Here is a 27,656-nt window from a genome sequence, read left to right as displayed (position 1 = left end):
CCTGTGCTCTTGGCAGTGAAAACATGGAGTCCTAACCACTGGACTGCCAGGGAATTCTCCTACATATTTTTATCACTAACACCCAGAGATAATAACTGTGGGTCAATCTTTAAAACTTACATACCTGGCTTTTTCCTTTCAACATCAAAAGATTAGTTACTTTGCCAAATGGTAGACCTAATGATATGACCTCTGCTTCGGTGACATCACTTGGAATTTTGCGAAGATGGAGAACACGGGAAGGCGAACAGGGAGGTCTATCTCCTTTAAATTTCTTGTTGTCATTCCCATTAGCTAAAAAATATAAGATTTTTTTTTTTTAATTACTGAAACTAATTTGGGTTGACATACTACATTAACCATATCATCACATCTGACATTTGATCTTCCAAGAGTTTCAGGTTTTGAAATTCTGGAACTATGGGGCTGATGGGAGAAGAGCAGAAGACAGTGGAAAACAAAACCATCCACCTTTCAATGAATGGGTTTTTTGTTTTTTCACTGTAGGTAATATATTTTTTAAAAATTGAACTCTGATTTTGAACTTCAAGGAAAAGTGTTTGGTAAATGAATTATACATTTAGAGGTATCAAAAACCTTTAAATAGCCAACTATTTGTTGTGAATAAACAACATTTATAATATCTTTAATGTATTTTTAAAGATATTTTCCTAATTTGTCCTATTACTAAACAAATAAGAATAATAACTTTTAGGAAAGACTGTAATAAAAATTTTATATTTATCACAACCTACGAGGATTTGGATTTGAGATGCATGTTTATGAAAATAAATTTATTTCTTAGGCATCATATAATTTTTGTCCATCTATTTTTTTTTTAATTTTATTTATTTATTTATTTTTTTTGGGGGGTACACCAAGTTCAATCAACTGTTTTTATACACATATCCCCGTATTCCCTCCCTTCCTTGACTCCCCCCCTCGAGTCCCCCCCACCCTCCCTGCCCCAGTCCTCTAAGGCATCTTCCATCCTCGAGTTGGACTCCCTTTGTTATACAACAACTTCCCACTGGCTATCTATTTTACAGTTGGTAGTATATATATGTCTGTGCTACTCTCTCGCTTCGTCTCAGTTTCCCCTTCACCCCCCGCCCCCTCCCAAACCTCAAGTTCTCCAGTCCATTCTCTGTATCTGCTTCCTTGTTCTTGTCACTGAGTTCATCAGTACCTGTCCATCTATTTTTTAAAGTACTTTTAGAAGCTAAATTGTGGTTTCCTAGGATAATCTTATTCCTTTTAACAGGCAGTTCTTAATACAAGCATCATCACCTTTTTGGAAATGCACCTTTTTTTTTTTAAAGTCACCAGGATGGTGGTGGCTGCGCTTTTATTTTATTTACTTTTTATTTTTTTAAGAACTTTTATTGAGATACAGTTAACAGACAATAAACTGCATATATTTAAAGTGTACAATTTGGTATCCCAATCTCCCAATTCATTCCCCCCCAACCCTCCCTGCTTTCCCCACTTTCCCCACTTCGTGTCCATATGTTTGTTCTCTACATCTGTCTCTATTTCTGCCTTGCAAATCGGTTGATTTGTACCATTTTTCTATATTCTGCATATATGTGTTAATATATGATATTTGTTTTTCTCTTTCTGATTCACTTCACTCTGTATGACACTCTCTAGGTTCATCCATGTCTCTACAAATGTCCCAGTTTCATTGCTTTTTACAGCTGAGTAATATTCCATTGTATATATGTACCACATCTTCTTTATCCATTCATCTGGTGATGGACATTTAGGTTGCTTCCACGTCCTGGCTATTGTAAACAGTGCTGCAATGAACATTGGAGTGCATGTGTCTTTTTCAATTATGGTGTCCTCTGGGTATATGCCCAGTAGTGGGATTGCTGGGTCATATGGTAACTCCATTTTTAGTTTTGCAAGGAACCTCCATACTTTTCTCATAGTGGCTGTATCAATTCACATTCCCACTAACAGTACAAGAGCGTTCCCTTTTCTCCACACCCTCTCCAGCATTTACTGTTTGTAGATTTTCTGATATGCCCATTATAACCGGTGTAAGGTGATACCTCATTGTAGTTTTGATTTGCATTTCTCTAATAATTAGTGATGTTGAGCAGCTTTTCGTGTGCCTCTTGGCCATCCGTATGTCTTCTCTGGAGAAATGCCTATGTAGGTCTTCTGCACATTTTTTGCTTGGGTTGTTTGTTTTTTTGATATTGAGCTGGATGAACTGTTTATATATTTTGGAGATTAATCCTTTGTCTGTGGATTTGTTTGCAAATATTTTCTCCCATTCTGAGGGTTGTCTTTTCGTCTTGCTTATAGTTTCCTTTGCTGTGCAGAAGCTTTGAAGTTTCATTAGGTGCCACTAATTTATTTTTGTTTTTAAGGAAATGCACATTTTTAGCCCCACCTCAAGACCTACTGAATCAGAAACATTCCAGCAACTGTGTTTTAACAAGCTCTCCAGATGATTGTGAAGCAACCTAAAGTCTGAGAACCACTGCTGTAAAATAAAGAAATCCATTATGCCAGTTTACAGACAAATTTTATTTAAAGCCTATGTTTTAACACTGACAATAACTAGAACTGACAAGCCTGTAATGAGTACTCAAATTTATGTACATAAGAGTCAGAAATTTTTTTCCCCAGAAATAGCACCAAGTAAGACTAAATGCAAATTATCTGAAAGCCAAAAGTTTCATTACAGTATTGTTTTTTAAATACTAAATACCATACTTAGCACTATTAGGAGGAAAATATAACATTTCCAAAAACCTAAGATTATCATTTTTCTAAACACTAACGAAACTTTACAATCAGATGTCTGTGATCCTAAATAAATAAATTTCACGACCACATAAAAATTACATAGCAATATATTGTACCCATTCTATGGCAAAGCACTCAGCTTGCTTACTGGGGAAGAATCAAGATGGCAGAGTAGGAGGACGTGCGCTCACTCCCTCTTGCAAGAGCACCGGAATTACAACTAACTGCTGGACAACCATCAACAGAAAGACACTGGAACTCACCAAAAAAACCACCCCACATCCAGAGACAAAGGAGAAGCTGCAAAGAGATGGTAGGAGGGGTGCAATCGCGTTAAAATCAAATCCCATGAATGCTGGGTGGGTGACTCACAAGCTGGAGAACAGTTATACCGCAGAAGTCCTGAGGGTTCTGAGCCCCACATCAGGCTTCCCAACCTGGCGGTCCAGCAACGGGAGGAGGAATCCCTAGAGATTCAGACTTTGAAAGCCAGCAGGATTTGACTGCAGGACCTCCACAGGACTGGGGGAAACAGAGACTCCACGCTTGGAGGGCACACAAAAAAGTGTGCTCACCAGGACCCAGGGGGAAGGAGCAGTGACCCCATAGGAGACTGAACCAGACCTACCTGCTGGTGTTGGAGGGTTGCCTGCAGAGGTGGGGGGGCAGCTGTGGCTCACCAAGGAGACAGGGGTACTGGCAGCAGGGGTTCTGAGAAGTGCTCATTGGCGTGAGCCCTTCCAGAGTCCACCATTAGCTCCACTAAAGAGCCTGTAAGCTCCAGGGCTGGGTTGCCTCAGGCCAAACGACCACCAGGGTGGGAATAAGCCCCACCCATTGGCAGACAAGCAGATTAAAGTGTCACTGAGCTCCACCCACCAAATCAGAATAAAGTTTTACTGAGCTCCACCCACCCAGCCCAACCCACCATCAGTCCCTCCCATCACGAATCACCCACGAGCCTCCTAGGCAGCTTCCTCCACAAGAGGGCAGACAGCAGAATCAAGCAGTATCAGCACTATTTCATCTTGTGGAACTGAAAATCACAGCCACAGAAAGACACAGAAAATGAAAAGGCAAAAGACTTTGTACCAGATGAAGGGACAAGATAAAACCCCAGAAAAACAACTAAATGAAGAGGAGACAGGCACTCTTCCGGAAAAAGAATTCAGAATAATGATGGTGAAGATGATCCAGGACTTTGAAAAAAGACTGGATGCAAAGACTGAAAAGTTGCAAGAAAAGTTTACCAAAGACCTAGAAGAATTAAAGAACAAACAGAGATATGCAACACAATAACTGAAATGAAAATTACACCAGAAGGAACCAACAGCAGATTAACTGAGGCAGAAGGGCGAATAAGTGAGCTGGAAGACAGAATGGTGATAATCACTGATGCGGAAAAGAATAAAGAAAAAAGAATGAAAAGAACTGAAGACAGCCTAAGAGACCTCTGGGACAACATTAAACGCACCATCATTCGCATTATAGGGGTCCCAGAAGGAGTAGAGAGAGAGAAAGGACCCCAGAAAATACTGGAAGAGATTATAGTTGAAAACTTCCCTAACATGGGAAAGGAAATAACTACCCAAGTCTAGGAAGTGCAGAGTCCCAGGCAGGAGAAACCCAAGGAGAAACATGCCAAGACATATAGCAGTCAAACTGACAAAAATTAAAGACTGAGAAAAGTTACTAAAAGCAACAAGGGAAACAACAAATAACATACAAGGGAACTCCCATAAGGTTAACAGCTGTTTTCTCAGCAGAAACTCTGCAAGCCAGAAGGGAGTGGCACAATATATTTAAAGTGATGACAGGGAATAACCTACAACCAAGAATACTCTACCCAGCAAGGATCTCATTCAGATTCGATGGAGAAATCAAAAGCTTTACAGACAAGCAACAGCTAAGAGAATTCAGCACCACCAAACCAGCCCTACAGCAAATGCTAAAGGAACTTCCCTAAGCGGGAAACATAAGAGAAGAAAAGGATCTACAAAAACAAACCCAAAACAATTAAGAAAATGGTAATAGGAACATACATATCGATAATCACCTTGAATGTAAATGGACTAAATGCACCAACCAAAAGACACAGACTGGCTGAATGGATACAAAAACAAGACCCATATATATGCTGTCTACAAGAGACCCACTTCAGACCTAGGGACACATACAGACGGAAAGTGAGGGGATGGAAAAAGATATTCCATGCAAATGGAAATCAAAAGAAAGCTGGAGTAGCGATCCTCATATGAGATAAAATAGACTTTAAAATAAAAAATATTACAAGAGACAAGAAAGGACACTACATAAAGATCGAGGGATCAATCCAAGAAGAAGAGATAACAATTATAAATATATATGCACCCAATATAGGAGCACCTCGATACATAAGGCAAATGCTAACAACTATGAAAGAGGAAATCGACAGGAACACAATCATAGTGGGGGATTTTAACACCCCACTTACACCAATGGACAGATCATCCACACAGAAAATTAATAAGGAAAAACAAGCTTTAAATGATGCAATAAATCAGCTTGATTTAATAGATATCTATAGGACATTACATCCAAAAACAGCAGACTACACTTTCTTCTCAAGTGCACATGGAACATTCTCCAGGATATATCACATTTTGGGTCATAAATCAAGCCTTGGTAAATTCAAGGAAATTGAAATCGTATCAAGCATCTTTTCTGACCACAACGCTATGAGATTAGAAATCAATTACTGGAAAAAACTGTAAAAAACACAAACACATGGAAGCTAAACAATACGCTACTAAATAATCAACTTGCTTACTGGTAAATAAGTTGACTTAATACCCAAACCAGCACTTGCTCCCAAATTCTCTGTGTTCATGAATGCAGGCAACATCTTATCCAGACCCAAATACTATCAATTCCTAGAGGTCCTTACCTTACAGGTCTGTATCTGTACATAGCAAATGCCTAGGACAGAGTGTGGAAAATAATCGGCAAATATTTATTGGAAATTAATCTGGGAGGCAAGAGGTTCCTTCTCCTTTTTCATTAATCATCATGAAATATTGATTTTTCCCTCCAAAATGATTGATTCCTTTTTGATCTCCAATCTCAATGTCACTTCACCTATAATCTTGGCCCCTTCTACTCTCCCTTCCTCTAATATCACCCCTCCCCCACTTCCACTGAGATCCAACATCATATCAACCTGAATATACGTATCATGTCATTATCCTGCTCTAAAAATGCTGACAAGCTTCCGACTACCTCAAAAGTCCACTAGTTTCTAGTTTTCACTTACATTGCTTCATTTCGTTGGAGCTGACAAAAATATACTAAGTTAAATCTTATTAATTTTAACAGATGAAGAGACAGAGGTTCAGAGATTAAATAATTTTTGTATACATCTAGCAGCTGAAAAAAGCATTATTCAAACTTAAGTTTAAAGGTAATTTTTTTAACCATAAAAATCTCAAAGTATCTTGCCATTCCTAGAAAAAAGTAAATAACTTGACAGTGCCAATAAACATTCAGAGTATGTGCAGGTTTATAAAGATTATAATGATAATACCGTCACTAGATTAAATGCCAAATATTATCACCTACTGGACAGGAGTGAAAGCCAAGCATGAAGTGCCTTTTTGCACACTCCCTCCCTGTGAGCCTAGATGGCTAGTGCGTTCTTAACCAGCACAAAGTGTTAAAGACTAGAAAAACATTCTAAGGACCAAAGGTTTTAATAAGCTTACCCAGAATATTCCAAAATGAATGAATGAACATTAAGAAGGTTGTTTCTTTAACTGATGTGTTCATAATCTCCATAAAACTATGTGTGAGGAAAAAATGAATACCTACACAAGCTATTTGAGCTTGCATTGCATTATCAAATAAAGACCTATGCTGACAAATTTTTACCAAGAAATCTGCAAATATATCACTATTTTAGGTTGTTAATTGTTCTACATTATAAAAGTGACTGTGCTATCTATGTTAAGAACATGAGCTATGAAATCCGACATCTTGTTCTGACATAACTGAGCCTCAGGTTCTTCTCCTATAAAATGAGTACTGTATAACACCAGTATTTGGAAAATATAGTATGGGTATTTAGAAATTAAATTAGATTACATATTAAATGCTAGGTATAATGCCTAGTACAAAGTGATCAATAATATATGTCTCAATTTTCTTAGGAGAGATTATTTTACCTGGAAAGTATGTTCTTTCTACTTGTTTAGTGTTAAAATTATGATAGTAGACAACAGTAGATTTTTCTTCTTGATGTCCTTACTTTGCAAAATGAAGACATTGCTCAAAATTAACTGAAAATTTTATTATTCTATGTAATCTAAAAACCTCAGAACTACTCATCTAGATGGCCCAAAAAAGGTTATATCTAAAGACTTGGTAAATGTAACAATCTGAAAATGGAAAATGTATATAAGCAATCATATGGAATTATAATTTAATAAAAGAGGAAACAAGAAATTCTAATGCACTAAATACATAACTTTGACAAATTATTCTCTGTACAAAAGGATACACTACAGACTTTCCCAAAATTGTATAATGAAAATAAGCATTCAAAATACTTAGCTTGCATAAATCTTGTATTTTTTGAACAATATAATGAAAACTCCTGAATGCCTACTACATATTAATTATGTTCCAAAGAGATAAGTAGAAAAGCGTTTTTAAAAATTCATATATTCCCATCTCAAAACTGAAGGGATCTACCAAGAAAACTATCCTAGAAATATGGAAATTTTAAAAAATTCAACTTTATTAGGGTATTCTTTAGATATAGTAAAATCCACCTACATTTTAAATGCAGAGTTTGACAACTTTAGACAAATGACCCATATGACCACAAAAAAAACCACTGACCCTGGACTTTTTAATTATCAATTTGATTTTTAAAACAGGTATAGGGCTTTAGGTTTTCTATTTCTTTTGTACCCTTGTTTTTCAAGAAATTTGTCCACTTTATCTAAATTGTCACATTTATTGGCTTAAAACTGTGCATAATATTCACTTGATATCTATCTTAGCCTGCTCAGGATACCATAACAAAATATTACAGACAGAGCAGCTTAAACAATACAAATTTACTTTCTCACAGTTCTGGAGACCAGAAATCCAAAATCAAGGCTCAGCACCGTCACTTTCTAGTGAGGACTCTTCCTGGCTTATAGACAGCCACCTTTTCACATGGTCCTCACATGGCAGGGGTGGAGGAAAAAAGCAAGCTCTTTGGTATCTCTTCTTATAAAGACATTAATCCCATTGTGAGGGCCGCACTCCAAAGGTCCCATCTCCAAATACCACTGCATTGGGGGTTAAGATTTAAACATGAATTTTGGGGGTACACAAATATTCAGTCCATAACAATATCTTTTTAATATTTACAGGGTCGTTTTTGATATTGGTAATTTCTGTCTTTTTTGTCTACTTAGAGGTTTATTAATTTTATTGATCTATGAAAAACACGGCTGTTGGTTTCATTAATCCTCATTTTCTATGTCATTAACTTTTGTTTTCATATTTAATATTTTCTTTCTTCTATTTACTCGGGGTTTAATTTGCTCTTCTTATGCTACACTTAGAAGTTTACATCATTCATTTTAGACTTTCTTTTCTAATAAAATATTTAAAACTGTAAATTTCCTTCTAAGAACAGCTCTAGTTGAACGCTACAAATTTTAGTAAGTTGTGTTTTCATCTTAATTCACTGCAAAATATCTTCTAATTTCCCTTGTGACTTCTTATTTGATCCATGGATTAAGTGTTACCTTCTTTTTCTAAGCAATTGGAAATTTTTTCTCAAATATCTGAGGATCATTTTTTAAAACTTCTAATACAATTCTAATGCATAATTTTAATACACTCATATTTACTGAGACTTGTTTAAGAACCCAGCATATAGTCTACCTTGCTGACCATTTCATATGAATTTGAAAAGAATATGTATTCTGATGGTGTTTGGAGACTGTTCCATATTGTCAATTAGGTCAAGCTGGTTGATAGTGCTGAAAACTTGTATATTAGGGGATCTACAAACTTCTTAAGGGTCACATAAATATTTGAGACTTTTGGGCCGTACAGGATCTGAGCCAACTATTCATCTCTGCAGTTGTAACATGAAAACAGCCATAGGTAATATGTAAATATGTGAGCATAACTGTGTTCAAATAAAATTCTATGTATAGACAGTGAAATTTTCATATTAAGTTTCACATACCAGAAAAATTTCACATATCAGGAAACATTCTTTGTGTTTTTTACCATTTAAGATGTAAAAACCAATCTTAGCTCATGGGCAATACAAAAATGAGCAATGGATTAGATGTGGGCCACAGGGCAGAGTTTGCTAATGCCTGTTCTGTATCCTTACTGATTTTTATCTACTATGCTATCAGTTACTGAGAGAGGAGTGTTGAAATCTCCAGCTGTAATTGTGGATTTGTATAATTCTCTGTTCAGTGCTATTAGTTTTACTTTCTGTATTCTGAAGTTCTGTAATTAGGTGAATATATATATATTTAGGATACATATATTTATCAAGAAGTATAAATAAATAAATGGAATATAAAGTAATAAATAATAAATAAGTAAAATGGAATATAAAAAATTAATCTAAAGAAAGCCAGGAAACAAAGAAAAAACAGAACAAAATATACAGGACAAATAGAAAATAAATAGCAAGATGATAGACTTAGCGCGGTTCTGATCCCTGATTGGGGAACTAAGATTCCATGTGCCACACGGCCCCCCAAAAAAATAAAAAACAAAAACACAGACAAACCCAATCATATCAATAATTATATTAAGTGAAAATGGCATAAAGATTCCAACTGAAAGGCAGAGATTATAGTCTGGATAAAAGCAAAACAATTATATGGTGTGAATAAGAAATCCATTTTAAACATAAAAATCTCGTGTTAAAAGTAAAAGGATGAAAAAAGATAAATATGTAAACACTAATCATAAGAAAGCTGGAGTGGCTGTACCAATATCAGACAAAGTAGACTTCAGGGAAAGGAATATCACCAGGGACAGAGACATTTCATAATTATAAAGGGATCAATTTATCAAGAAAACATAATATGTCACACATAAAACATGCACATAAATGACAGATAATCTCTGCTTTTTAATTATAATCTTTGCTTTTTTGTTTACTTGTTTTAAAGCAACTGCTCTGGGGTTAAATCAACAATACGTATCTTTAACTTACCCCAGTCTACCTTAAAGTAATATTAGAAACCTAGGTGTTATGTTAGAACTTTTCAAAGTATATGTCTGTTTCCCTTATCATGCCCTTTGTGTTACTGTCATATATTATACTTTTCACATATGCTATAGCCCTCTAAATATATTAATATTATCTTGCTTTAAACAGTCATTTTTTTTTCTTTTTGCACCTTGTTTTATTTACTTATTGTGTCTTATGGAGCTTTCCATAGAGAGCATTCTATACTTTTTTTTTCCAAATATTTTTTTACTGTGGTATAATACATGTAACATAAAATTCACTATCTTATCTATTTTTATATATAGAATTCAGTGGTGTTAAATACATTCATAATGTGTAACTATCACCACCATCCATCTCCATAACACTTCTCACCTTGTAAAACTGAAACTCTATACCCATTAAACAGTAGCTCCCTATTCCCCCCTTCTTCCAGCCCCTAGCAACCACCATTCTACTCTCTGTCTCTTAGATTTTGACTACTCCAAGCATTCTTTCTCATTTCCTTTTGTGCATATTATTATAGCTATTTTCTTTGTGGTTACCATGGGGATTATACTTAACTTCCTAAAGTTCTAACACTTTAATTTGAATTTAGACCAGCTTAACTTCAATAACATACAAAAACTCTGCTCCTTAACAGCTCTGTCCCCACCTCTTTCCATTATTATCACAAAATGACATCTTTATACAATGTGTGCCCAGCAACACAAACTAACAATTCTCTAAAATGCATTCGTCTCCTAAATTATGTAGAAAACAAAATGTGGAGTTACAAACCAACTCACTTGGTAGCTTTCAGATTAATAATTTTTTTAAATAAATTTATTTATTTATTTAATTGGTTGTGTTGGGTCTTTTTTGCTGTGTGCGGGCTTTCTTTTTAGTTGCAGTGAGTGGGGGCTACTCTTCATTGTGGTGTGCGGGCTCCTCATTGCCGTGGCTTCTCTTGTTGTGGAGTATGGGCTCTAGGCACATGGGCTTCAGTAGTTGCAGCACATGGGCTCAATAGTTGTGGCTCACGGGCTCTAGAGCTCAGGCTCAACAGTTGTGGCACACAGGCTTAGCTGCTCCGCGGTATGTAGGATCTTCCTAGAGCAGAGATCAAACCTGTGTCCCCTGCATTGGCAGGCGGATTCTCAACCACTGTGCCACCTAGGAAGCCCTAGATTAATAATTTTTAAAAATGTATTAGCCCCTTAAATCTGCAGAAAACAAAAAGTGGATTACACACTATTGTTCGAATAATACTGGCTTTTATAATGGCCTTCACTAAGATCTTTATATCTTCATATGGCTTTGAGCTACTGTCTAGTGTCCTTTCATTTCACCCTAAAGGACTCCTTTGAATATTTCTTGCAAGGTAGATCTAGTGGTAATAAAATCCTTGTTTTTGCTCATCTGGGAATTTCTCTCTCACTTTTGAAGGACGAATTTACCAAACATAGCATACTTGGTTGACAGTTTTATTCTTTTAGCACTTTGAATACACTGGCCCATTGACTTCTATCCAAAGCTCCTGAAGAGAAATCTGCTCATATTCTTATTGAGGATCCCTTGTATGTGATGAGTTGATTCTCTCTTGATGCTTTCAGGATTCTCTCTTTGTCTCTAACTTTTGAAAGTTTGATTACAAAGATGTCTCAGTGTGGGTCTCATTGAATTCATCTTACTTGGAGTTCATTAAGCTTCTTGGATGTTATGTTCATGTTTTTCATCAAATTTGGTAATGTGGTAATTCTGAAAATCAGATTCTTCCCCTTTCTCAGGGTTTTCTCATTTGTGTTGTTGTTTTAGACTATCTCTATGTCAAGGATCAGCTTGAGGTGTAAATTTAAGTCCTGGGGACTTCCTTGGTGGCACAGTGGTTAAGAATCAGCCTGCCAATGCAGGGGACATGGGTTTGATCCCTGCCCCAGGAAGACACCACATGCTGTGAAGCAACTAAGCCCGTGCACCACAACTACTGAGCCTGTGCTCTAGAGACCATGTGCCACAACTACTGAAGCCCACGCGCCTAGAGCCCGTGCTCCACAACAAGAGAAGCCACCACAATAAGGAGCCCATACACCAAAATGAAGAGTAGCCCCTGCTCGCCACAATTAGACAAAGCCCATGTGCAGCAATGAAGACCCAACACAGCCAATAAATAAATAAATAAATAAATAAATAAATTTAAGTTCTTCTCAGGTGTCTTCTGAGCCTTTTTCTGGGCATGCACTATCACTTTCTAATTTTTCCTGTAGATGCAGTTGTTTTTTAATGTCTTAGTCTTCAATATTTGGCTCCCAAAGGGGGGAAAGGGTGAGGAGGATGAAGGGGAGAGGAAGGAGGGTGTGGAAAGCACCACCCCTTTATATCCTCTGGAAGTCACATGTATTGGGAGTAGGGGTGCTGGGTTGCAACAACAGAGGAGATGCAAGAACAATGGCTGCCTGCCTCTCTGTCTGCACCTGTGTGATCAGAAAAAGCAATTAGCAATCAGAGCACAGACCCCTTCAAGTTGAAGGATAAGGTCCTTTTTGCCCACCCTGGCTCCCATTTGTAAGCTGCTCTGGAACTCACACAGCTGCCTGCCATGTGACTGAGGGTGAGGGATGGGTAACTGCTACTGTGCTAAGAGCTAAAATTAACCAAAATTAACCACAATTTACCTTCCAAGTCTTACCCTGGAACTTGCAAGCCTTTAAAAGACTCTAGAGTTCCAAATTAGTTGCAGACAGATTCTGCTAGAACAACTGTTGTCGAGGTAGAAAGACAGACTCCTGGTGCTTCTTACTCTACCATCTTCCCAGAATCCCACAATTATTTTTTAAATTAACCAAAAAAAAAAAAAAAAAAGAGAGAGAGAGAGAAAGAAAAGTCACATATCCACATATTTACCACTTTGTGCAGAACCAAGTTTCCACCTGGCATCATTTTCCTCAAGTCTGAGGCATCTCCTTTTCCATTTCATAAACTGTAAGTCTGTTACTAACAAATGCTCTCAGCTCTTGTGTGCCCTGAAGAAGGCTTCATTTTAACTTTATTTTTGAAAAATATTTTAACTGGATATAGAATTTCGGTTTGACTGTATTTATCTTCAGTACTTTAAAGATGTTGCTCCATTGTCTTCTGGTTTGCACAGTTCCAAGCAGGAACTCTCTCATTACTCTTATCTTTGCTTCTCTGAATAAATGTGACTTTTTTGCTCTGGCTACTTTTAAAATTTGTTCTGCATTCCTGGTTTTCAGCAATTTGATTATGATGAGCCTTGGTGTGGTTTTCACTGTGTTTATCCTGCCTGTGGTTCATTAAACTTCCTGGATATGTGGGTTTACAGTTTCTGCCATATATGAAATATTTTCAGTCATTACTTCTTCAGATATATTTGTTTCCCCACCCCTCATCTTTTTATCTGGGACTTCAATTATACATATATTTAGACTATTTTGTTCTACAGGTTACTAAGGCTTTGTTCATTTCTTTTTCAGTCTTTTTTTGTCCCTGTGCTTTAGTTTCTATTGCTGTCTTTAAATTCACTGATCATTTCTTTTATAAAATATTAGTGCTGTTAAAGCCATGCCATGTTTTTTTTTAGATATATTTTTATCTCTAGAAGTTCCATTTGACTTCTTTCATTTTCTCCTTGTTATGTTGATATTTTCCTTTAAATCCTTGCATATACTTTAATAACTGTTCCAAAGTTCAAATCTGCTAATTTCATCATCTGTCATTTTCTAGGTCTGTTTCTGTTGACTGATTTTTCTCCCAGCTATGGGTCACAATTTTGTGGTTCATTCCAAGTCTGGCAATTTTTGACTGAATGCTCAACAGTGTGCACACTAGAATTTGTTTTATTCTTTTAAAGTGCCAGACTCCTTTCTGGAAAAAAGTTACTTTCAGATCAGGTAATTGTTTTGGAGCTTGCTTTTAAGTCTTGTCAGGGTGGGTTTAGAATAGCCTTTATGCTAGAGCTGATATACCACCCCTACTGGTAAGGCATGTGTGGCTTAATATTCAGCAATAGATTCAAGGGCAGATTTCTGGAGCACCTTTCTCACACATGGAGGCTAGAACTCCTACAGGCTGCAAGATAAAAGAGGAAAAACCCATATAAAGACACCCCTAAAGTAACACTTACACTTATATCTCATTAGATAGAACTTAATTACATGACCACACCTAGCTATAAGGAAGACTGGAAAAGCAGTCATTTAATCTGGGTGGCAATGTGCTGAGGTAAAAATTAGGGCTCTGTTGCTAAAGAAAATAAAAACTATTGGGATATACAATGAATAGTTTCTGCCATCATTCCTAAGACTAAATTTAAGAAGAAAAGCATATGATTTATGTAGAAAAGTGTTAAACATTTTCATAATTACAAAAGGACATAAAATAAGACCCAAAACTATGGCCTCACATGTCATATTTCCAGATGGAAAAACAATTACACAACATTTCATATTAACATATATATTTAATATAATTCTAATCAGAATCCCTAAGATTTTGTGGGGAAAGAAAGGGGAATGAGGGATCGTTTTAGAACTAGGCAAAATAATTTAAAGTTCATATGCAAGAAGATACATTAATAATAGGCTAAGAGATATTTTTAAGGAATATTAATAACTAATATCTAAGCAGAATGACCAGTTTGCCTGGGACAGTCACAATTTGGCATCATTGTTCTAATAACATCCTGTACAGTTTAACATCTCCTCTTTTGAAAAAAAAATTATTATTAACAGTTGCACTGAGATAAGCCAGAATAGGCTTAGTAGTTCCAATTTATTTTTTTAACTTCCAGTTTTTGCCATGGTCTCATCTAGTAGCTTACAGACCACATGTATAGTAGTTAAATCTAAATGTTAACCAGTGAGACTGAATCTCTTCATGACTGTTTCACAGACAACATACAGAGTCTTGGAGGGGGAAGGGAAGGAGGGAGGCAGGGAGGCAGGGAGGCAGGGAGGCAGGGAGGGAGGGAGGGAGGGAGGAAGGAAGGAAGGAAGGAAGGAAGGAAGGAAGGAAGGAAGGAAGGAAGGAAGGAAGGGAGGGAGGGAGGGAGGGAGGGAGGAGTTAGGATAGTTCCTAATTCCTTCATCAGTATTTAATTTGCTACCTATGCTATTCATTTGGCTGCCAGGCTGCCAATCAGTGGAAAAGGTGGGAATTACAGGCCAGATACACATGAAATACAACTTTGTTTATAACCATTCCATTCTATATCTTGTAGTAAATTCATAAATCTGTAATTCTGAATTAATTTAACTTGCAAAGTTTCTTCTCCATATGTAAACAATAAAGTGTGAGGTGTTAAAATGTTGACACCACTAACTGTACTTCTCAGTTAAACTATACCAGTTTTATCATCTCTGCTAACATTAGAAAATCAGTTATTACCCAATAATGGTTTTGTTTTGTTTGTATAAATTTTATTTATTTATTTATTTATTTTATTGGCCGTGTTCGGTCTTCGTTGCTGCACACGGGCTTTCTCTAGTTGCGGCGAGCGGGGGCTACTCTTCATTGTGGTCCGCGGGGCTTCTCACTGCGGTGGCCTCTCGTTGCAGAGCACGGGCTCTAGGTGCGTGGGCTTCAGCAGTTGTGGCACATGGGCTCAATAGTTGTGGCTCACGGGCTCTAGAGCACAGGCTCAATAGCTGTGGCGCACAGGCTTAGTTGCTCTGTGGCATGTGGTATCTTCCTGGGGCAGAGATCGAACCGTGTCCCCTGCATTGGCAGGCAGATTCTTACCCACTGCGCCACCTAGGTTTAATATTAAATCCTTTCAAGGGAATCAAAGGAAAGTTTTTGGGAAGTCATTCTATCAAAACTGAAATGTGTGACACTAAGGAAAATTCAGTTTAAAAAATTCAGCATTAAAAATAAAACTTCTTTGGGGTAATATTACAAATATAAATTTTGGTACAGAAAAATGTCATGGCAAAAACACTGTTCTGACAGTCCCATGGAGTAGACATGCATCTGCAATTGCCTTGGTGCACACATAACTCCTATTACCAAACAAGCAATATTCTCCAGAGAGAAAAACTGCAGTTGTCAAATTTTACAAATATTTTAAGATCCACATTTAGATTAAGTGAGCTACAAAAAGTTTGTGATGAAGATTGTACTGAATACAAAAAAAGATCCTTCCAGACAACACATGGCTTTCTTTCAGCTACACATTATCAATGTGATTTTTAAAGTTATTTGTGTCTTTGAAGAACTACTTAAGTATCTTACAAAGGGATTAAACTCTTTTATAAATGAGCCCTGAAAACTTTCTGACACAATCTGTTCAAAATCAATTAGAAATATTTATTCAAAGAAGTCAAGGAATGGGGTACCAAAATCTTCAGTTTTTGAAAATTTTACACAATTGCAAATATTGAATCAAATATTACCAAAGTATTTTGAATGCATAGGTGACCTAATAAAAAATAAGTTTCCAGGTATCAACGGGCAAACCCCTCAGCAGGCTCACCCCTCAGTAAAAGGCAAATTAAAATTAGAAATTTTCCATCTATCACAGAAATTTAACAAGGAAGTTTATCTCTGTTCAGGGATTTGAATGGGGAAATGTAAATGTGTGAATTTTTAATTTTATCTTGCCTTCTCGTAGGAATGCCCAAAGCAATAAATTAACATATACATTAGGACATGTTAGGGGCTGGTCTAGCAGAGCAAACACAAAACTACCCTGAAGATTCTCACAGAAGAAAAAAATAATTCAGCTAAAGATTATCTCACAACCAAAAATTATGAATCAAGGAAAAATAATATACCATAAGCAAATATTACCAGATACAAAACCCAGGAATATTAGCAGCCCCAAGAACTCCATAACTGTAAAATCTGAGACTACAAAAATTTTGTTTTAAATAATTAAAAAATTAGGGGAAAAAAGCAACAGAAATCATAAAAGAACACGATATTGTTTTTTTTTTTAATTGGGATATAGTTGTTTTACAATGTTGTCTTAGTTTCTACTGTACAGCAAAGTGAAGTAGAGTTCCCTGTGCTATACAGCAGGTTGTCATTAATTATGTATTTTATACTTTTTAGTGTGTGTGTGTCTATATATATATCAATCCCAATCTCCCAATTCATTCCACTCCCCACCCCTTTCCCCACCTGGCATCCATACATTTGTTCTCTACATCTGTGCCTCTATTTCTGCCTCGCAAACTGGTTCATCTGTACCATTTTTCTAGATTCCACATATATGCATTAATATATGATACTTGTTTTTCTCACGATACTGTTTTTTTAAAAAACAACAAAACTAGATTGTCTTTAAAAATGAGTCAAATAAAACACAGAAAAATGCAAAATATTTGCCTTGAAATCAAATACTCAATACGATTAAACAGCACATTAGACAAAGCTGAACAAATAATGAGTGAATCAGAAAACCATTTCAAGGAAATTATCCAAAATACAGGACCTTAAGGAGAAAGAGGTGACAATAAATGTAAGAGGTTAAAACAAATGCAGGACTAAATGAGGTGGTCCTATACATGTCTAACTGGAGTTCCAGATGGAGACAATTCTATGGAGAGCAGGGTCATTCCTAGACAGGATAAATGAAAGTAAGTCTCCAGCAATGGTCTTCAACCCTGGCTGTACCTTACATGTATCACCTAAGAAGCTTTAAAAACAAATGAAAAACAGTGCTTAGGCCCCACATCCCCCCACCAGAAATTTAGGAATTGGTGTGGAGTAGGTCAAGGTATCTGTTTAGTGAATATCCAGGATTTAGAACTAGTGATCCATACCTAGACCTAGCTAGGGAAACCAAAGAACTAAATTGAAGAGAAAAACGTTAAAACAACTACAGAGAACTAATACTATCTACAAAATAATAACCTAGACTGACAACAGACTTCTCAACAACAACAGAGGCCAAAAGAATAATAAAACAGTACCTTCAAAGTACTGAGAGAAAATAACTGTCAACCTGGAATTCTAAATAGCTAAGTACCATTCAATGGTAATATTAAAATAGACATTTTTACTCAAAGTCTAAGAGGTTACCATTTATAGATCTTTGCTGAAATAGCTACTGAAGAGGATGTGCTTTAGGAAGAAAAACACTGAACCTAGAATGGAATGGGATACAAGAAGAAATTCAAAACACAAAAACAAAACACAGCAGACTACTGCTGCCAGCTAAACTCACAGCTCATACTTCTTTCTTTTCTTAAGTAATCGATCAACCAGGATGTCAGTCTTTCTGGTCATCCATCCCAGTAGTTTGTAAACATGACCAAATAAACTGACCTCAGTTTTAAAAATAAGAACAAACATATGGCCCCCACCCTAGATGTACCATAACTCTAAGAGTAAGGGCCAAAATTTTCTTAAAAGCCTACCAGATCAAGTGGATAATCAGATTTAGGAACTTCAGATTCTAGCATTTCCTTCATTCAGTAGTTCTGTTAAAGCGTGGTTCCTCAAATGGCAGCATCACCATTACCTGGAAATCTGTGGAAATGCAAGTTCTCAGGACCCACCCCAGATCTACTAAATTAATAATTCTGAAGACGGACTCTGCAACTATGCTTTAACATGCCATTAGGCTGATTCTGATGCCAGGTCAAGTTTGAGAAAGCCGCTTTAATCTGCTGCTCGTAGTACCCTGTTCACACTTCCACGTGAACAAACCCCCTGCTGCTGCCCTACCTACAAAATTCTTTCATTTAGTCTTCTAGAGCAAACATGACTGACTAAATCCCATACATTCTTAATCTCTTCACCAAATTTTCTTTACATCTTTTGTCTGAACTGAACCTGGTTCACTTCTGTTATAAGTTCTTCATATGAAGGCCGTTCACTCTCTCAAACATCATGTAGCTCAGGGTCTGGAAAGTGAGGTCCATTCATTCTCTAACTCCCTATAACTCCAAAAACATTTGGATAAAAATCTCACCTTTTCTGAGACCCTCCACTCTCATGGCTTCAGTGATTAAGTGTATATGATAATGACTTCCAAATGTCTCTTATGATGTTGAGACCAGAAGAACCCACTACCTATCTGACACTTCCATCTGTATGTCCCCAGAGGAACCTCAAATCAATATATAAAAATCTGGGAACTTTCCTCGTGGTCAAGTGGTTAAGATGCTGCACTTCTAATACAGGGAGCGTGGGTTCAATCCCTGGTCAGGGAACTAAGATCCCATATGCCACACGGCCAAAAACAAGAAACAAAAAACAAAACACACACACACAAAACAAACAAAAAACAAAATCTTAACAGGTTGTCCAAACCTGTTCTTCCTATATTATCTAATATAAATGAAGACACCACAATTCAGCTATCCAATTATCCAAGTCTAAAACCTGTAAATCATCAACGGAATTCCTTATTCAGACATTCAGTTAATCACCAATTACTATCAACTGCACCTTCTGTAAGTTCTCTAATTCTCTCCATCACAACTGTTAACCGCTATTGTACAAATTTTCCTCCCTTACTAGGATTTCCTATACAGCAATAGCCTCCTAACTGCTCGCTCTCTCTCCAGTACTGCATTCCTCCAATTCATTCTACAGTCCTCAAATTTCAAGAACATTTATTTTTAAAGTCATGTGAGCTTACTGTTTTGATAGTTCTATTCTAAATCCAGCATCATTCAACACAATTTTAAATCTAGCTCTTTTACTCAGTTCTAGATCACCAACTTATTGATAATTTTATCACAACTATGTAACAAATAATGCTAGTCAAAAAAAGAGACATCGAATTAGATCCAAATCAATCCTTAAAATTTGAGAGTGCTGTAACTAGTGATTTCATCTATGTGAACTTCACTGCCACAAATTTTAGTTTTTGTTATAAATAGTAGCACTTCATGTTTATAAGATGAGCAATATAAGAACATTGTGAAACAAAATTTTTTGAAACCCAGGGAAAGAAAACATCTCAGATTTTGAAAAAATGAAAACTCACCATACACACCTGCCAAAGGAGTGGAACTGTTCATGGTAAAAGGTCCGTTAATGATGCCAGAAGAAAGAAGCTCATCAGATCCCCGCTGAAAAGCAAGAGCAATACTCTGTTAATGAAACAAGTCTTGGATAGTGGTCCATATTTACTACTAAAAATATTAAAAGCTAATAATATTACTTAATCTGAAAATCAAGGCATTTAAGGGCAAGTCCTCAAGAATCATAAAATCCAAAGGTTGAAAGTGAACTTATTAATAGAAAAGAAAAATTGTCGCACATTCACATGATTGTTAGTTATAAAAAACAGAACTGTCATCACATAATTGGAGGCATAATCCCATAACCCTTTTTGATCAAACCCAATCCTCTGAGCTGTTACATGTGAAGTACCAAAAACCATATTTAGGAGTTGAATCCTGACATTGTTTTTATAGTATATTTTTAAGTATATTTAGTATATTTTAAGTACATTTGGTATATTAAGTATGCTGTTTTTATAGTACGTTTTTAAGTATCTGCATGCAAATAATTTGTGCAACACTCCCTGATTTTTTCATATATATGTGTTTTTTAAAGTTGAATGTAAAGATGCAATTTACTTCTATACTGGCCAAGAGTTTTGACCAATTCCAAAGTTGAAATGTCAACACTAAAAGATAAATCAGACTAGTCTTTTCATTGCAACCATAAGGTTTATTTCCAAGATTAAAACGTTTATATCGGACTTCCTAGGTGGTACAGTGGTTAAGAATCCACCTGCCAATGCAGGGGACACGGGTTCAATCCCTGCGCCAGGAGGATACCACATGCCGCAGGGCAACTAAGCCCGTACGCCACAACTATTGAGCCTATGTGCCAAAACTACTGAAGCCTATGCACCTAGAGCCTGTGCTCCGCAACAAGAGAGGCCACCACAATGAGGAGCCTGTGCACCACAATGAAGAGTAGCCCCCGCCCGCCACAACTAGAAAAAGCCTGTGAGCAGCAACAAAGACCCAAGTTAACCAATTAAATAAATAAATAAATATTAAAAATAAATGTATTAAAAAAACAAACAAAAAAAACAAATGCTTACATCTAGGGAGGACAATAAACACCGTGTATAAATTTAAAACCAACCTATTTCAAATGGTAGTTTATTTAGCTCTCAGTCAATTTTTTTTGGGGGGGGGTGGCACCAGGCTGCATGCCTTGTGGGATCTTAGTTCCCTGACCAGGGACAGAACCCGCAGCGGTTCTTCCCTGGCAGCAGAAGTGCAGAGTCCTAACCACTGGACTGCCAGTGAGTTCCCAAGCGTGGTCAGTTTTTAAGAACAAATATTTCAGTCTACTAGATGATAAAACCTAATCCCCAAACTATCCTACAAATGTTATAACAGAAACAGTGCTCCAACAGATATTTAATGTTTAGGTTAGGTGTAAGGACAACTTCTGTAGGCAACAACCTTAGCTTTTGCTGAAGAAAAGCAAATCACCAATGTGTCTGCATAATATAAATACAAATATTTAAACAATTCCCGTATCAGACATCCAGAAATTATTCCCTTTGGTCTTTCACCGTAAGCTTATAGAGACAGTTTGGAACAAGAGGAAGCAATTAAGTGAGCGTGTAAAATGAAATAAAACTGAAAATCTCAAATTCCAGGAAGACTAGGATTATGACCCCACTAAAAGCAAAGGTCTTTCCTGATAACATTTGAAATACTGTTAATATATGCAATACACATACTGGCAGCTAAAGACAGACTCTGTAGCTAACTGCCCGCGGATATGGAAAGGTAAACTTTTGCAGTTTTAAACGTAGTAAAAATTTAAACATGCCCAACATGTTTTTATATATGAGGAATTTGATAGACTACGTGTTACTAATAGATATATCCTCTACACATGTGAGTATAGTACCAATACCAAATACCAATTTTCTGTAATGTAAATTGTAAATTGAATTAATTTGATTTTAGAAACCACTTAGAGATCACTTGAGGTCTTTTCCAGACTTGCAGGAGTATGTTAAAATGTCAATTAAATATCAATTCTAGGTGGACTGTAGATTGAAATGTAAAAATCAATAAAGATTCTAGAAGATAACAGAAAAAAGCATCTTCATAATCTTAGAGTAGGGAAAGATTTCTTAAACATGAAACACAATTATTAAAAAAATTGATAAACTACACAACAATGAAGTTAAAATTTTTATTTATAATATATACAAATGTTGAATCATTATACTGTATATCTGAAACTAACAAAATGTTATATATCAATTATATCTCAACTTAAAAAAAGAAATTTTATTAAGAAAAGACATCATTAGGAGATTAAAAAGGCGAGTCATAGAGTGGGAGAAAAATATCTGTGGTACATACGACCAAGAGAGGTTTTATGTCTAGAACTTACTAAGAAAAAGAAGGCGGCTGGGGGTGGGGGGGGGGGGTACCCCACTAGGAACTGATAAGAAAAAAATCAAGATAAGAGAAAACGATAAGAGTTGAACAGGCACCTCACAAGTAAAGTGGTATACTTTATCACTGTTCCAGAGTAACTGTGCCCTTCTCCTTTTCCTGTGAAACGATTATTCATTCCCATCTATGGCCATGTGACTTGCAATGCCTTTGAGTGGCGGATACTTCCCTGACCCACTGTACTTGAGCCCAGTTTTGTGATATGCTTTGGCCTGTGAAGTATGTACGGACATGACCTACACTAAATCTAAGCAGAAACTTTGAAAGAATTAGTTTCTGCTGGTTTTTTCCTTTTCTCTTCTGAAACAAGAGGAGCATATCCCAAACAGGAGCTGCTCTTTCAGCCTGATTTCCAAAATAAAAACGTAACTGTATAGTTCCATAATAGCCACCAACTTTATAAGTGCACAAGACGTTTTTCTAAACCATATCTAAATGATTAATATCACACTCAATAAACATATGAAAAGATGCTTAACCTCAACTGTCATCAGGGGAATGCAAGTTAAAACCACAATGAAAAATAAACATTATAAAAAGGCTGACCATATCAAGTGTTGATAAGAATGTGAAGTGACAGAACTGTTATGTGTTGCTAGTGGGAACATAAATTGGTACAACTGATCCAATATACTAAAGTCGAATATATAAATATCTTAGGATCCCTTTTATTCTATTCCTATTCATACACTCAAGAGATTGCCAGTTATATGCACCTATACATATGAGAATATTCTCAGCAGCATTATTTCTAGTAACCAAACTGGAAACAATCAAATGTCATCAACTATAGAATGAACAAATCTTTGTAAATGCATTCAGCGATTTATAGCAATGAGAATGAACTACTGCTCCACACAATAACATTCAAAAATCTCACAAACATAAGAAACCAAACACAGGGACTTCCCTGGTGGTCCAGTGGCAAAGACCCTGCTCTCCCAATGCAGGGGGCCCAGGTTTGATCCCTGGTCAGGGAACTAGATCCTACATGCCGCAACTAAGAGTTCATATGCCTCAACTAAAGATCCCTCACGCCGCAACCAAAAGATCCTGTGTGCCGCAACTAAAAGATCCCGTGTGCCACAATTAAGACTCAGCACAGCCATATAAATATTAAAAAAAAAAAATCACAAACTAATACATACCACATTACTGCATGTATATAGAGTTCAAATACTAGGCAAAGCCAAATTATAGGGACTTCCTAGGTGGCGCAGTGGTTAAGAATCCACCTGCTAATGCAGGTGACACAGGTTCGATCCCTGGTCTGGGAAGATCCCACATGCCACGGAGCAGCTAAGCCCATGCACCACAACCACTGAGCCTGCACCCTGGAGCCCATGAGCCACAACTACTGAGCCTGTGTGCTGCAACCACTGAAACCCGTGCGCCTAGAGCCTGTGCTCCACAACAAGAGAAGACACCACAATGAGAAGCCGGTGTACCACAATGAAGATAGCCCCCACTCGCCTCAATTAGTGAAAGCCTGAATGCAGCAACAAAGACCCAAAGCAGAAAAAACAAAACAAAAACAAAAAACAAAAAACAAAACCCCATACACAAAAATAAACAAAAAAAACAAATTATACATCTAAACTATATATCTACTTGCAAAAGATGAAAATTGAACCCCTTTCTCACATCATATGCAAAAATGCAAACAAAAAATCAAAAAAACCAAATTTTCAGGGAAGCACTTTCTTGGAGGTATATGAGATTACGTAAAAGGCATCTAGAGGAGGTGTTAAACTGCTAACACAAGTCTGCCCCAGACAAGGCTTCCCGGCTAAGAATCCAAAAAGTTGACTGGTTTTCTTAATACACACATGCCATTTCAGCTTCAGTTTGAGGAGAGAAATGAGTTACTAGTGGTTCTTTCTATTTCTATTGCATTGAATAAACTGTTACCTAATTTCCTAACAAATAAATCTCCAGCCAACAATTAGAGTGAAATTATTCCTTGTTGCTTAACTGAATCAAGTCTAAATGTATTGTGATGGTGATTAGAATTTCTTTCTAATCTGGACCTCCTCCTCACAATAACACTCCTGTCCTGTAATTTTCCCCAAATACATCATCTTTATTTCGGCCTCTTTTTATGCTATTCTCCTGCCTCAAACACCATCTCTTCACAACATATCCAGTCCTACCTTCTGGTCACAGATAATTAATACCCCATCTGGAAAATTTTTCAACCCCAAAGTGAAGGGATTGAACTGAATTTTGATTGTCTTTCATCATTAAAATGTGCAAGATTCTAGGTTTTAGTACACTTCACGAAATATATTCTTCCTATGTATATAACCATCAATATCACACATTTTGTTTAATATGTACACAAAGTTTCTTCTCGGCTACTTTGAGGGCTGTTATTGTGCCTTATACTTCATTATATTCCCCCATGCCCTACAGCACAGTGTCAGGTACAATATAATGGATCTCTGTCTTGGCTATGTATTAAAATCATATATCCAAGTTTAAAATAAATACTACATACTAGGTCTTACCTCAGAGATTGTTAATCAGTAGGTCTAGGGCATCTATATTTCCAAAGCTCTAATGAGTAGCCAATTGAGAACTACTATAAACAGATGCTGTAATGAACACAGAAGTGTAACAGTATATGGTTTAAAAGGTAGTCTTCTGGAGTAGACCAGATATAGGTTTGAAAAGTCTCCACAAACTTACCTTTGTAAGATACTATATGTTACTTAACCTCTCTAAGGTTCAGTTTGTTCATCTGCAAAATGAGGGTCATAATGGCACCCATCCTCATAGGTTGCTCCAAGGATTAATATTCTAGTACACAACTCTCATTAAACAGTGGCAAATAAATACTAATGATTCATTACTCAATCCTCTTCAAAAGCTATATATGCCAATAGTTACATGTATGCAATGTATTAGTACTGAACAGCAATCTCCTAAAGGTGAAAGATATTCTTTCAATAAAGGAAACTTTCTAAAATTTTAAAAAGAAACGCAACTTTTTGGTACTAACAAAAAGCAAATTTCCTTCTGTCAGATGAACTGATAAAAGACTGGATTTTGATAAAATCAAAATGTACAGGACTGCATAGGAGATTTAATAAAGTCTCATTTATGATTAACCTTTGAGAATGAGAAAATAAAGCATGTGGGCATTAGAACTTTTCCTGCAGAACAATGATGATATTTGTTTAGAGAAAAAGGTCAAATTTTTCACTATAACCATCCTCATTTAAGCATCTTTGCATACTTATTCAATTATCTCAGGAAAAGATTTGCAGATGTTAATTAGCTAGATCACTTTTCATTTTGATAGTTCAGTGTTATATTTTATCTTAATATGCACTATGTAAACTTATAATACACATCTACGTTCCTCTCTGTAATCCTTTTAACTGATAAGCTTTCGTCACCTTGTTACAGTCTCTATCATAATTATTTTCGATGGATTCTTAAAATTCTATAATTGCATACTATTCCCCTACTATTAAATATTAGCATCACTTGTAATTTATTGATACCATAAGTTATGCTGTATTAATTTAGAATATAGCATTTTCTGTACTTTATATTCTATCCATAAAATATTCAGAAGTAAAAGAGACAATTTTTTCTTTTTGAGGGAAGGTAAAACTGTAAGAAATCTCAAATTTCTGCTTCACAATACAGAGTAACTTCAAGTTACTACTACATTACAAGTGACTACTAAGAAGCATTTTTACTTCTATTAGGGGTCTTTCAAATATTGTTAGAATTGGCACATGACCTCCCCATTTTAATATTACTTAGAGTTTGGCTCACCGTCTGTGTAGTAAAGAATTTAACCTTGTTCAAAGAGAGGTCTGGCTTTTGCCATCTCCTTCTGGAGGTAATCTTCAAACCCCTGTAAGGTTGTGCCTGAGAAAGTGTCTTTTTTTTTTTTTTTTTTTTTTTTTAACTCGAGGGGCTTAGAGTCCAGGTTGACCACACGCCTGGAGTGGCTGGAGACTGAATTCTAAGATCAGCCTCAAGAGGAATCAAGTATGCTTACATAAAAGAGCACCTCAATAAAACTGTAATCACCAAAGCACAGGTGAGAGTCCCTGTTTGACTCCACGAGTACTGTCACACACTGATGCTGTGAAAGTAATGTGTCCTGACACTGTGGGGAGAGGGCAAAGAAAGCTCTGTGTTTGTTATTTCCCCAGACTTCTGCTCTATATGTTCCTTCCCTTGGCTGATTCAAATCTATATCCTTTCCCTGTAATAACTTTAATCAAGAGTACAAAAGCTTTCAGTGAGTTCTTTAAGTTCTTCTAGCAAATTATGGGACCTGAGGATGGTTTTGGAAACCCCCAGAACTTATAATTTGTGTCAGAAGTGAGGGGAGTCTTTTGTGGACTGTGTTCCCTAACTTCACAGTTGGCCTAATTTCTCTCATGGATAAATGATGAATCAATAGAGCAAATAGAATAAAACTATTCACATAACAGATTATTAAAAACTTTATTCTTCACCTCTAAATCTCCATTTGGATTTCTAACTGTAAAAGAAAAATTCAGTCTAAAAATGTAATCAAATAGTCGAATACAGAAAAACTGGAAAAATTAAATTTATATGGCATATTAAGTAAATTAATGCAACATCTTAACTGTCACATTCAATGCTTCTACACAAAATATAAACTATTTTAATAAGGAAATGGTTAACATTACAGTCTTCTAAATAAAACCATATAATATGATAATTCTACTAGATCTTTCAATAGTAACAGGAAGAGCTTTCAAAAAGAGTATGCCTAAAAAAATGCATAAATAAAACAAACCCTATAGCATCCAGTGAAGTGCGGGAATGCCTATTTTTACTGCTTATTACACAATAAGAAAAATTTAAATACTGGATCCAAAAGTTTCATATCTGGAAATTCAGAGATGGGGTTTACCATTCATCATCCAGAATAAACAAAACATCTCAAATAATTATGATACTTTAAAAAACTGGTAACTTTTTGCCCCTAATAATTTCAGGATATGATAAAAGACAAAGAGCAAAAAGAGCCTACATTTGAAAATGCAGTCATAAAAAAAAAATTATGATAATGAAAATTTACTGGCTAAGCTTTCCCCCTCCCCCTCACCCAGGATTCACTTTCAAATTACAGAAAATAAAGGTTTTTAAATATTATAAAGCTCAAATCCCAAGAGTCATGTTACTTTGTAAGCTTTGTAAAAAGTGAGAAAAACACAATCAGTTCTCTATTACTTTAAAGA

The 27,656-nt window shown here is 36.2% G+C and overlaps 1 protein-coding gene across 15 annotated transcripts in view; it reads right to left on the bottom strand.

The window, feature by feature from the left end:
* The window catches only part of PTBP3 (polypyrimidine tract binding protein 3), a 98,156-nt gene that overhangs the window by 50,694 nt on the left and 19,806 nt on the right, over positions 1–27,656 (bottom strand). For 4 of the 15 annotated variants that reach the window (XM_057720011.1, XM_057720015.1, XM_057720012.1 and 1 more), the window contains 2 exons: positions 19,956–20,040; positions 125–294 (listed from right to left, as the gene is read on the bottom strand). In XM_057720011.1, coding sequence (XP_057575994.1) covers positions 125–294; positions 19,956–20,040 — 255 coding nt within the window. Of the gene's footprint in view, positions 1–124; positions 295–7,877; positions 8,085–18,375; positions 18,488–19,955; positions 20,041–27,656 lie in introns of those variants that run through there. The other 11 variants (XM_057720013.1, XM_057720017.1, XM_057720018.1 and 8 more) reach the window with 7 other exon arrangements.

Source organism: Hippopotamus amphibius, chromosome 2 (genome assembly GCF_030028045.1).
Source record: "Hippopotamus amphibius kiboko isolate mHipAmp2 chromosome 2, mHipAmp2.hap2, whole genome shotgun sequence".
In the NCBI taxonomy this organism is placed as follows: Eukaryota; Metazoa; Chordata; class Mammalia; order Artiodactyla; family Hippopotamidae; genus Hippopotamus; species Hippopotamus amphibius.
The sequence above is the reverse complement of the archived record's forward strand: the minus strand, read 5'-3'. Positions and strand labels throughout refer to the sequence as shown.